Below are 13806 nucleotides of genomic sequence, written 5' to 3'. Positions count from 1 at the left end.
TATAGGAAAAAAAGATAATAAGATAGCATTAAAGTTAAGCAAGATGTTCTGCAGAGGTAGTTCAGCACAGCACAATTAACATCTTGGTGTTACCACTTTAATTCTTTAGATTGAAATGTGTGAATATGTTCATAACTGATATGAATGTTTATCCGATGGGAAATAAAGTGGCTTAATAACTCATATCAAGTTTGTCTCATCAAGTATTCACACACTTTATATTTAGAATACTGAGCATGCTGTAACACTGTGCAGGTCATTTGGAGATGTCTTCTAACTGTTGCATGTCAGAACTATGTTGTCCTGCAACTGGATAAAGGCCAACATGAGTCCAAGCTGATTAAAAATTAGATGCTCAGATTGCAGCACAAATCCAGCATCATCTCATACAGAGTTAACACCCTGAGAAAGTACATTGTGATAGAGGCTTCCTTGTAAAAACCAAATCATCATCGAATTCAGTATACATGGAGCAAATGGCAGGGGCCTCAGGACCATTGATATAATCCATATCTTATGAAAAATAGCAGCACAGATGGATAGGGTAATGAAGAAGGTATTTGGTATACTTTCCTTCATAGGCCAAGGCATTGAGTGTAAGAGTTGAGACATCACTTCATAGCTACACAAACCATTGGTTAGATTATATTTGGAAAGTTGTGTTCAGTTCTGTTCATCGAACTACAGGAAGGATGTAGTAGCAATAGGGAGAGTGCAGAAGAGATTTGCCAGCATGTTGCCTGGAATAGAGGTCTGCAATTGTAAGGAGAGATTGAATAGACTGGGAACATTAGTAGGGAGCCTTTTTAAAGGTTTATAAAATTCAGGTGGATAGATAGTTGGAGTCCTTTTTATCAGGGCAGAGGATTCTAGAACTCAAGATCAAGGTGGAAGTAAAATTTCAAGAAGATCTTGAGGGATAGGTTTTCGCGAGGAAAGTCTGTTATTTGAAATGAGCTGCCAGTAGACATTTAAAGGCATCTGGATAGGGGTTTGGAGAGGGTCACAGGCCTAATGCAGGTAAATGGGATTAGCATACTTAGGCGTCCTGGTCAGCATGGACAAGTTAGACTGAAAGGACAAGATGCTGTATTGTATAATTCTATGACTTTCATCTAGATTCACTAGAATGATTCCGGGAATGAGAGGGTTAACATATGAGGAACGTTTGTCCACTCTTGGACTGTATTCCTTGGAGTTTAGAAGAATGAAGGGAGACCTCATAGAAACATTTTGAATGTTAAAAGGCATGGACAGAGTGGATGTGGCAAAGTTGTTTCCCATGATGGGGGAGTCTAGTACGAGAGGGCATGACTTAAGGATTGAAGGGCGCCCTTTCAGAACAGAAATGCGAAGAAATTTTTTTAGTCAGAGGGTTATGAATCTATGGAATTTGTTGCCACGGGCAGCAGTGGAGACTAAGTCATTGGGTGTATTTAAGGCAGAGATTGATAGGTATCTGAGTAGCCAGGGCATCAAAGGTTATGGTGAGAAGGCAGGGGAGTGGGACTAAATAGGAGAAAATGGATCAGCTCATGATAAAATGGCGAAGCAGACTCGATGGGCCGAATGGCCTACTTCTGCTCCTTTGTCTTATGGTCTAAATAGAAATAACTTCCATTCCAGTGAGGACAACACACAAAAAAGCGAGTCTTATCCAGGGGGAAGGGAGGGACGTCTGGACACTTGCCAGTGGAGGTGATGGAGACAGATACAGTTATAACATTTCAATGAAGTTGGACAGTAGCATGAATAGGAATGGTTTAGAGGGAGATGGGAAAACTTAGATAAATCGGACTAGCCTAGATGGGCATCTTGGGAATGCATGGGGTGGAGAAGGACAGGGAGCTGAAGCTTTATTTCTTACCACAAACTCCTCAAGGAACAATGTCAAAAGGATGTTTACTTAGGTGGTGGTGACATGTATTTCCCATATAGTACAACGCACAACTTGATCGCTTAGTATGAAGACACCAAGGCCACCATTATGCTTTTCTTAACCTGAAGATCATTCCAAACAGTGATATCTGAAATTTGAGAGGAAAGAGAAAATGCTGTAAACATTTAGCAAATCAGGGTGTGTTTAGAGTCATACAGTTATACAGTGTGGAAGCAGGCCCTTCATCCCAATTCATCCTACACCCTAAAGAAAACATCCTAGCATGCCCAGCCTCTCCCTATAACTCAGACCTCAGTACTGGCAACACTCTCATGAATCTTCTTTGCATGCTTTCCAGCTTAATGTTGTCTTTCCTATAACAGGGTAACCAAAATGGTACACAATATTCCAGGTGTGGCCTCACCAATGCAACATAATGTAGGAATTCCTATACCATATGCCTCGACCAAGGAAGGCCAGAATGCCTAGAGCCTTCTTCGCCGAGAGAAAGAGAAACTGGTCAAACTTCTTTCATAAGAATATTTTTTTTGTTTTTATTTCAGACTTCCAAGAGCTGGAGTTTTGTATTTTTCATCAACAGCTGCACTTTATTTCATTTTGCAAAACACTGCTCTATTAGGGACATCGCTAATGCTCTTTACACAGAGAGGAGTGTTGCTTCCTCTATTTCTCCTTGGCAGCAGGGATTGGCCAGTTCATAAACTTCCCATTGGACCAGGGAATAAGTGATGCACAGGGCTCCAGCAATCATCAGTTAGATGTCAAGACCATATTGTGTTTGAACACAATCTTCAAGCAGTCTGTATTACCTATCATAGTTCGGCTTGGTTGGTTTGCTTGAGATAAAAAATACCCCTTCCTTCATTAGTTCCTCAGTGTTATGAGGAAGGACCAGAGATATTGTTCTCTGTACATCAGAGCAGGCAAAGCATAAATTTGATGATGTTTAAACATGAGAGTGGTTTTGAAGCAATTATTTTGAAGGAAATGTTTCAGTGATAGCAAAGTCAATAATCTTGCCTTCATGTCTAATTCTCCTAACACACCCACCACCTCCCCTTGCTGACCCTGAGTCTTGTGGAAAGTGTGGACAGAGGTGGCAAACTCCACCTACATCCACATTTCTCTCCAGAATACTTGTTAGCAACAGACATGATGCGTAGCCTGAAACTTCTATGAATCAGTATTACATGGTGGGTGAAAGGTCTTTCTCTGGGGACCATGTCATTACAACACGATTGAGAAGATATGATACAGGTAATGGGTGGGCTTATACTTGGTGGAGAGAGCTTTGAAGATAGAGGGGAGCGAGGATCAGGCCAGGATCAGTGTGCGCACTGTGCAGGGTTTTCTGGGAATCAGGCGAGTCTTAATCAATGTCAGCTGCTAAGATGGTGGGGATGTGGGGTGTTTGGGAGCTTGGCAACTGGATGTTGTGAGGCAGTAGTAAGACAGTAAATGTGGTCAGGTTGTATTGCCAGACTGTAGATTGGTGGTCAAAGTGGAGATCAGGCACAGAAGAGTTGGGGAGTGGAATGGTGAGCTTGGAGGACTAATGGGACCCTGACCAATGTGCATTGGTCTCACTCAGATAAGTCCATTCTGGGTAAGTGAAGCAGTTCTGGTAAATGTTGTGAAGGATCCCTCTGAATGTTGTGAAGATGTCAGGGGTAAGTTTTTTACGCAGAGAGTGGTGAGTGCGTGGAACGGGCTGCCTACGGCGGTAGTGGAGGCGGAAATGATATGGTCTTTAAAGAGACTCCTGGATGGCTACATGGAGCTTAGAAAAATAGAGGGCTGTGGGTAAAGCCGAGGTAGTTCTAAGGTAGGGACATTTTCGACACAGCTTTGTGGGCCAAGGGGCCTGTATTGTGCTGTATGTTTTCTATGTTTCTATGAATGAATACCCTGTTATCTTGTAAACCAGTGGAAGTCCCAGATATCTGTTTCACATACCTGCATGTCCAATCTCCTCTGTGCGTTATTACATTGGGTGTGTAGCCACAAAGGAAATTCAAAGACTTCATTGAACTTGCAATAGCTCCACAATTTTCATATTCAAGTGATATTTTTCTTTAAAATATGATTATATAACAAAAAACGTAGATGCTGCACAATCTAATTTTCAGACAATTATATTCGTTTGCACTGCTGGAGTTCTTGGTATTGGTCAAATTGTTGTCACGTGTTTGGATCAGCTAAGTTTGCTGATCTAGTGAATTAACTTAAAGTTTAGCAGTTGCTATGATTTAATAACCTATTTACAAAACTGGTTACAGGTTGAACAATTTAACTCTACATAATTTGTGGGGAGGCTGGAAAAACTGGCATTGTTCTCAGAGTGGCGAAAGTTAAATGACAACGATGCAGATGTTGGGAAAAATCAACAGTGTTAGAAGATTTGGTAACTAAAAGGCTTATTCATGAAAAACACACAAAAAGAATAATACAGCATGAGGAATAATTCTTTCAAAAAAGCTTCTGTAGAGGAGAGAGCTCAGATAGCAACTAGTAGGATAGCTCTTTCACAGATGTACAAGGACAATTAGAAGGACAATTTTATCCTTTGTAAATCTATCATCGGCTCTCATTATCTGAAAGGTGCAGAAGGACACTTGTTTGCATTTAGATCAGGGAATAAACTTCCAGTTAGTAATGATGACCAAAGAGTATGTTAAACGTCTAAGAAGGAATAGCAGTTACATCAACTGTGTTTCCCATTTGTTTGTACTGTGCTGGCTTTTATGAATACATGTCATATGATTTTCTTATTTTGTCAATTTATAAAAGTAGATCACTTAACCCACCTCCAATTGAGCACCTTTGTCCTAGTTGAAATAAGTTAATTTCTTAAATTTTTGCAATGTCTGAATTATACTGTATAAGTAATGAAGCACAGTTGGCATTTTGTCAGTTTTCATTCTGTCAGATGTGTTAAACTCAGTGCTCTGTCAAATAACTTTTCTGTTCCATTTTTCCTTAATGCTTGAATACGGGGTTCAATGTACATGGAATAATCTCTCTTATTGGTCTCCAAATAAGCAAAAAAATCACATAGAGACATTAATACAAACTAATCAAAGCTAATTATCACTGGGAACCTCCAATTGCCATATTTCTTCATGACCAAGATCCTGTTCAGTTCCAACATACTGTTGATAATTTCAGGTCTTGGCTAGCTCTTGGGATTTTGTTCAACAAAAGGAATATCACAACCCCCAATCTCACCCATCAACTCATTCTCCATTGGACTTAATTTATCGTGGAACGGAACAGAAATTATGACTCATTTTGCACTTTCAATATCCTGACAATGCTACTGACCAACTAATTCATTTTGATTTGGGCTAGAACTTGCCGTCTTTGTGACTTCGAACCATACAGGGAAGTTCCTGCTCCTTTTAAAAACCACTGTTTAATGTACATTCCAATTTTATTACCAGTTTGGCTTGAAAACAAAGCATTTCTGTTAAATCTTACTAAATCATTCTAATAGGAGATACTGCAGTTGGATAGAACAATTGAAATGTGAAAGCTTTTTCTTCATTATCATTAAAATAATGATCTAAGACTGTGCAAATTTACTTTTCACTCTGTTTTCTTCCCTTTTCATGTTCTCCCATGGTGAAATTGGTTGTGGAAAAAAAGTGCATTTACCTCTAAAATGCAAAGCAGGCAAATGGGGACATCAGGGAGAAATATTTTGAAGAGCACAAGTGTAAGTGAGGAGATGTATAGTCTGGACAATAACGACGGCAGTCAGTCGGATACTGCTGTGGGAACAGTAGGAACAGGGGGCAAGAAACGAAGATCGAGTTTGGGTGCAAAAATGGTGGCCATTGTCGGCTTGTCGAGGAGGAGCAGGAGTACGTCACAGCTCAGCCAGACTGGTGAGTGTTCATTTATGTGCACCCTTGCATCACCATTTCCCATCTCATCATCAAAGGGTATGAACAGTCAAACTGTGACTTATGATATTTTTTAAGAGCTTGCACATAATGTTAAGTAAGGTCACTGTATGAATTATTGGTTAAGTAACACAGAAGGGAAGTTTTAATGTGATTTATGTACAGAGCAGAATTATATTCAAGTTCAACATTCTCTTAACTGCTCTATGTAACATTCCAAGGGTAGCAAAGTGAATACCAAGTCAGATCTTATCTCTGAAGCAGCATAAAGAAAAAGTCACTTTACGCAGGGTTTAATCAATAATTTCAGCTGGCACAGGAACCATAGCCGCAGCCCATACAGATGAACAATTGCTTCTTACAATCCAGTTCAGCCTTTTGGCCATGATGGAATATTACTTATTTTAATGACAGAAAATGGGAGGTAAAAAGGTGTGTTTAAAAATGTGATGCAAAATAAGTATATTATCAGATGAACTCTGCAGACTGAGCTGGCACAGAAACACAGTGCACAGAGTGTGTGGAGCTGAACTTGGATATTATTTTGTTTTCTTTGGTTGTTATGATGGCGTCCTTTAGACTGTGCATTCAACCATAAAATTACTTTATTTCATAAGGAATATTGCCTTCTCAAATGCATGATTTGAAATTTGGAAATTGGTAAAGGAGTAATTTAGTGATGCTACACAACCAGTTTTGCTAGATTGAACTACAGGTTCAGGGAGAAATAAGGGCATATAGGCACTACATTCCTTTCTAATGAGACTCCATGCTACATCTTACTAAAGAAAAGAAGAGCTATCTGCAGCATTTTGTCTAAGAGCAGCATTCATGCAACGTAGACATCGTTTACTAAAAAATACACTTTGAGTTGTTGAAGGAATTTCTGGCTGATATACCACAAGCTGGATTTGGTGACATGATCAGGAGTGCTGTAACATCTCCCACTTAGTATCAACCATCAAATTTATTCACCATATCCATTTATGTGTATTAGGAATTTGCTGTAGTGCGTTGGTGCTACATGCAACAAGAACAACACATTCAACAATTATAAACAAAGTATTATATAAAAATAAAGTTGGAAGTACAGATATGGAATAAAGTGATCATAAATACATAAATACCAGCATGTATTTACAATGTAAACAACATTATAAAAAGTGGTTTAAAGTGTTTACAGTGCAGTGTAGTGACTGAGGCAACAGAGAGGATGGGGAGAGGGCTAACTAGAATGGTTGATCTGATTAACTGCTTGGGGAAAGAAACTTAAAGCTTCAAACAGTTCAACGATGTTGCCACACGTTTATTTTTCTGTTGTTGCTTCACCTTACTCGATAAAGAACTTAAAGTAACATTGCCAATATTCTCAGTGATGACTGCTTACACCATATGGTTTGATAGTGTGCCCAACCATTCATTGCTGATGGTTTTGTGGGATTTATCACCAAAATAATGGAAAATCACAGTGGTGTGCTTTGTCTCATGTTATCAGAGTTGCAGAATGGATTAGATATGGCAAAGTCTTCTTACTTGTTCTGAGACTGTGAGCACACTTTGTACCATTTCCTGATTGATCTCGTTCATGAATCATTACAGTCCTTGTTGTGATGGCATTCTCATAGTGGTGTTGGATAAGGAAGTCCAGGAGTGATGAAGGGATGGTAGTATGTGGCCAGCTGAGAAAGGTATGTCATGTAAAGAGGAACTTAAGGGTGAATAGTACTGTTCTTGCATTGAAGGAAGGGAGTTGTTGCCAGTGTAAGCTCAGTTAACATTATTGCCACATGATAATAGATATCTTAACTCTGGAAATGAAACCAGTGTCTCTTCTAGTGCTGTAACAAACAAATACATTTGGACAGTTATGTTGTTGAATGTTCAATAATATCACAAAATTCCCATCTGGATTTCCTTATCACATGATAGAAATTAAGTCTGCTATTAGAGGTCTTCAAGCTTACTTGACTCAGCCAATGCTAATATTACCTTTGTAACATCCAAAATTAGATTAAAATCCCACCCAGAAAACTAGAGTTTGGACTCCCTCCATGCTCCAACATGCTATGCACTGGCTTTTAAGCAAACCTGCCACTACCCCAGGCATCTGTCAGCCTAGGTCTGTGGCCAGCTGTACCAAATTCCTCATCCTTAGCAGTGATAGTCAAACTGTGGAATTACTTACCTCACTTCTCTGAAGCCTGGGAAAACTCATCCTGAAACTATGAGATGCATTGCCTAGCAGTTACGGGAAATATGCAGTAAAACAAAAACTGCTGAAAATGCTCAGCAAGTCAGGCATTACTAGTGAATAACCAGGAATTACAAGCAGAAGTAGGTGGCTAAAGCTTGTTTCATAAAATCATGCCTAATCTTAAATGTAACTTCAGCCCTGAATTCCTCTGTATCCATGGAATCTTTCTCCTCTTGCTTAATATATATTTCTCTACTACTGCATTGAAAATATTCAAAGACTTGCATCGTCTCTGTCTTAAACAGGTAACCTGTTGTTCCTTTTATACAGAGACCCCTCTAGTTTCAGATTTTCACAAAAGAAGATACTTCCACTCCCTAAAGGCCTCATTATCTTGTACATTTCAATTGTCCCCTTTCACATTTCTCAACTTCAATAGATACAAGCCTGTCTGAGGAAGATAAAACAAAGGATATAGGTTCAGGATAATGGGAAATATGTGGCAGATCTTCTTCACCCAGAGAGTTGTAAGTACCTGAGAGTGGTTGAAATTTAATTGTTAACAGCACTCAAAAAGCGAACCATTTGGGCTAAAAGGCTATGGACCAAGTGGTGGAAATAATACAGAAGGGTCAATATGGATGAGTTGGGCTGAATGGCCTGTTTCCATGAGACCAATATCACCAATGCCTTGTATCATTAAAATATAACCTTATACTTGTGCTCCCCTCACAATAACAGATAATATTCTGCTAACTCTCTTCATTACTTGCTGTCACTGCCTGCTAGCCTTCTGTAAATCATCCAATGGGACACCCATATCCCCTTGCATCTCAGAGCTCTGCAGCCCTCACTATTTAGACAACACTTTTTTTCACCATTTCTGTCAATGTGGATAATTTCAAATAGAATAATTGAAAAGCACAGCTCAGGAATAGGCCAGTTCAGCCCATCTCGTCCATGCCGACCATGGTGTCTACATAAGCTAATCCCATTAGCCTGCATTAGGCCTGTGTCCTTTTATGCTTTTCCACCCGTTCCTGACAAAATGTCTTTTCAGCATTGTAATTGTATCTCCTCCACTTGCAACTCATTCCAGATATTCATCGCCCTCTGTGTGAAAAGTTTACACCTTGGATCACCTGTAAATTTCTACCCCCTCACATAAACTTGTGTCCTCTTGTTGTAGACATTCCTGATCTGAGAAAAATACACTGACTCCCTCATAATTTTATAAACCTCTATAAGGTCACCCTTGGCCTCTGATGTTACAATGACAATAACCCCACCTTATCCAAGCTCTCCTTTCACTGCATCGTCCATTGCAGACAACATCCTGGTGAAGCTCTTCTGCACTGTTTCTAATTTTACCATTATCTTCCTAAGGTCTGGTGTAGACCTTAGAATGGTACATAGTACTGCAAATCCTGTCTAACATGGCATCTCAACTCCTAGACTCTAACAACTTAGAACAGTAGAGCACAGTAAAGACCCTTCAGCCGGCCATTTAGGCCATAAGACGTAGGAGGAGAATTAGGCCATTCAACCCATCGAAGCTGCTCTGCCATTTCATTATAGCTGGTTTATTATCCTTCTCAACCCCATACTCCTGCCTTCTTCTCATAATCTTTGATGCCCTGACTAATCAAGAAACCTACTCTAGCCTACTTACCCTTCTAACTTACTCTAAGATTAACCTAACCCTTCCCTCCCACATAGTACTCCATTTTTCTTTCATCCATGCACCGATCTAAGAGAATCTTAAATGCTCCTAATGTATCTGCCTCAGCTATTACCTCTGGCAACACATTTCACACACCCACCACTCTCTGTAAAAAAAAAAGACCTCTGACATTTCCCCTTACACATTCCTCCTTATCCATTCCTCCAGCCACCTTAAGATTATACCTCTTTGTTTTAGCCATTTCCACCTTGAGAAAAGGTCCCTGGCTGTCCACTCTCTGTATGCCTCCTATCCACTTCCATCTGCCACTACTCAGTTCAGCTCTGCATCCAATGAAACATCCTGTTGTAACCCCTGACAACTTTCTACACTATTCACAACACCGCCAAACTTCATCTCATTTGCAAATTTACTAATTCACCCTTCCACTTTCTCATCCAAGTCATTATAAGAATCACAAAGAGCAGGATCCCAGGCAGAATATGCTCCATCTACTACCTTCCTCTGCCTTCAGTGAGCAAGCTAATTCTGAATCCATACAGCCAAGTTTTCCTGGATCCCGTGCCTCCTGACTTACTTAATAAGCCAGCCAGGGGGAACTTTGCTTCCTCTTGAGCTCTCTTTGTCAGATTTTTGCTTATTCACCGAACCTGTCAATATACAGTGCCTATGAAAGTATTCACCCACTTTGGAAGTTTTCATGTTTTATTGTTTTACAACTTTGAATTACAGAAAAAGACTCATTTGTGTCAAAGTGAAAACAGATTTCTACCACATGATCTAAATTAATTACAAATATAAAACACAAAATAATTGATTGCATAAATATTTACCCCCTTTAATATTACACACCAAATCATCACTGATGCAGCCGTTAGGTTTTGAAGTCACATAATTAGTTAAGTGGAGATCACCTGTGTGTAGACAAGGTGTTTCAATTAATTGTAGTAAAAATACACCTGTATCCAGAAGGCCCAACTGCTGGTGAGTCAGTATCCTGGCAAAAACTACACCATGAAACGAAAGAACAACTCAAGCAACTCTTCGAAAAGGTTATTGAAAAGCACAAGTCAGGAAATAGATAACAAGAAAATTTCCAAGTCACTGAATATCCCTTGGAGTACAGTTAAGTCAATCATCAAGAAATGGAAAGAATATAAGACAGCTGTAAATCTGCCTAGAGCAGGCCGACCTCAAGGACTGAATGATCATGCAAGAAGGGTACTAGTGAGGGAGGCCTTGACCTGTGACAACTGTGGAGGAGTTACAAGCTTCAGTGGATGAGATGGGAGAGACTGTAGATACAACAACCATTGCCCAGGTGCTTCACTAGTCACTGCTTTATGAGAGAATCGCAAAGAGAAAGCCACTGTTGAAAAAAAGCTCACATGAAATCTTGGCTGGAAGTTGCCAGAAGGCATATGGGAGACTCCAAAGTCAGCTGGAAGAAGGTTCTGTGGTCTGATGAAACCAGAATTGACCTTTTTGGCCATCAGATAAATGTTCTGTTTGGTGTAAGCGTAACACCACACATCATCAAAAACACACCAGCCCTACTGTAAAGCATTGTGGTGGCTGCATCATGCTGTAGGGATGTTTCACCGCAGCAGGCCCTGAAGGCTTGTGAAGGTCAGAGGGTAAAATAAATGCAGCAAAATACAGGGAAGTCCTGGAGGGAAACCTGATGCAGTGACCAGATGTGCAAAGATGATAAAGACCTATTCACATAGACTCGAGGCTGTAATTGCTGCCAAAGGCGCATCTACTAAATACTGACTTGAATTTGAAGGGGGTGAGTAATTATGCAATCGATTATCTTCTGTTTAATAATTGTAATAGAATTAGATCAATTTGTAGAAATTTGTTTTCACTTTGACACAAAAGAGTATTTTTCTGTTGATCAGTGTCAAAAACGCCAAATTAAATCCACTGCAATGTTGTAAAGCAATAAAACGTGAAAATTTTCAGGGTGGGGGGAATACTTTTTATAGGAACTGTATTTTGTCAGAAACGAGGTAGGCAGCATCTGTGGAGAGAGAAAGGGAGTTAATATTTGAAGACTCTTTGACAGAACCTTAGTTGACACAGACTTGACTATAATGCTTCTGTTTCTCATAGCTCTGGTCTCACTCTCTCCTTCTGAACAGAGCAAGAGGAGTTCCCTTGGTCCTCACCTTCCACCTCACTTCATTCAAAGGATTATTCTCTGCAATTTTCGCCATCTCCAACAGAAGTCCATCAGACACATCTTGTTTCCCACCACTTTCAGCATTTGGAAGGTACTGTTCCTTTGCAGCTCCCCACTCTGCTCTTCTTGCCCCACCAACTACTGCACCTTAATGGCAGCTGCACAGACCGTGATGTCAATTTAACTGCATGTTTGCCTGCACGCCATCTATCTCCCTCAGTTCCCTGCCAGGTCATGTCTTTGTCTAATTGCCTTTTAAACTTTGCTATTGTATCTGCTTCCACCACCTCCCCTGCCTCTTGCCTCTTAAACTTCCTTTAAATTTTTCAGCTCTCAACCTAAAGCTACATCCTCCATCCAGTATTTGATATTTCGACCCTGGAAACAAGACTTGTTCTACCTAGCCTGTCTATTAATTTTATGAACCTGTATCAACCTCTGATGCTCCCAGAGAAAGCAATCCAAGTTTATCCAACGTCCCTTTACAGCCAATATTCTCTTATGCAACCAACATGCTTGTGAGTCTATTCTGCACCCTCTCAAAAGCATCCACATCTCTTTTGTAATGTGGCCACCATGTGTATGCACAATACTCCAGATGTGGCCTGGCCAAAGCTTTATATGACTTATTGACTTCTCTACACAGCACTCCAACTGATAAAGCCATATATTCTATATGCCTTCTTTACTACTGTGTATACTTGTCTTACCATTTTCTGGGAGCTATGGACTTGGACGCCAAGTCCCCTCTGTACAACAATGCTTCTAATGGTCCTGCCATATTTGTATACCTTTTGTCTTAAATTTCTCCTCCTAAAGTGCAATACCATCTGGCATTTCACCACCCATATCTCCAAATGGTCTTTATCCTGCTGTATTCTTTAACAACTTTCTTCACACTCCACCAGTTTTTGTGGTATCTAGAACTTACTGACTGGGGCATCTACATTTTCATCCAAATTGTTTATTTACCACAAGCAATAAAGGTCCAAGAATTGATTCTTGCAGAACATCACTGATCACAGTTCCCCAATTAGAATAGCACATGTCCAAGCTAGTTTTGAATCCAAACCACCAAATCTCCAGGTAACACACATCAAAGTTGCTGGTGAACGCAGCAGGCCAGGCGGCATCTCTAGGAAGAGGTACAGTCGACGTTTCAGGCCGAGACCCTTCGTCAGGACTAACTGAAGGAAGAGTTAGTAAGAGATTTGAAAGTGGGAGGTGGAGGGGGAGATCCAAAATGATAGAAGACAGGAGGGGGAGGGATGGAGCCAAGAGCTGGACAGGTGATTGGCAAAGGGGATATGAGAGGATCATGGGACAGGAGGTCCGGGGAGAAAGACAAGGGAGGGGGGAAACCCAGAGGATGGGCAAGGGGTACAGTCAGAGGGGCAGAGGGAGAAAAAGGAGAGAGAGAAAAAGAATGTATGTATAAAAATAAATAATGGATGGGGTACGAGGGGGAGGTGGGGCATTAGCGGAAGTTAGAGAAGTCGATGTTCATGCCATCAGCTTGGAGGCTACCCAGACGGAATACAAGGTGTTGTTCGTCCAACCTGGGTGTGGCTTCATCTTTACAATAGAGGAGGCCGTGGATAGACATGTCAGAATGGGAATGGGATGTGGAATTGAAATGTGTGGCCGCTGGGAGATCCTGTTTTTTCTGGCAGACAGAGCGTAGGTGTTCAGCAAAGCGGTCTCCCAGTCTGCGTCGGGTCTTGCCAATATATAGAAGGCCGTTTTGGGAGCACTGGACGCAGTATATCACCCCAGCCGACTCACAGGTGAAGTGTTGCCTCACCTGGAAGGACTGTCTGGGGCCCTGAATGGTGGTAAGGGAGGAAGTGTAAGGGCATGTGTAGCACTTGTTCCGCTTACAAGGGTAAGTGCCAGGAGGGAGATCAGTGGGGAGGAACGGGGGGGACAAAT

At 40.8% G+C, this 13806-nt stretch overlaps 1 protein-coding gene across 2 annotated transcripts in view; it reads left to right on the top strand.

Annotated features, from left to right (window-relative positions):
• Positions 1 to 13806, top strand: part of LOC134342316 (regulating synaptic membrane exocytosis protein 1-like) — a 622982-nt gene that overhangs the window by 503396 nt on the left and 105780 nt on the right. For both annotated transcript variants that reach the window (XM_063040293.1, XM_063040291.1), the window contains one exon: positions 5549 to 5790. In XM_063040293.1, the coding sequence (XP_062896363.1) occupies positions 5549 to 5790 (242 nt within the window). The remainder of the gene's footprint in view (positions 1 to 5548; positions 5791 to 13806) is intronic.

The sequence above is a fragment of the Mobula hypostoma genome, chromosome 2 (assembly GCF_963921235.1).
Source record: "Mobula hypostoma chromosome 2, sMobHyp1.1, whole genome shotgun sequence".
NCBI lineage: Eukaryota > Metazoa > Chordata > Chondrichthyes > Myliobatiformes > Myliobatidae > Mobula > Mobula hypostoma.
This window is presented reverse-complemented; position numbering and strand designations above follow the sequence as displayed.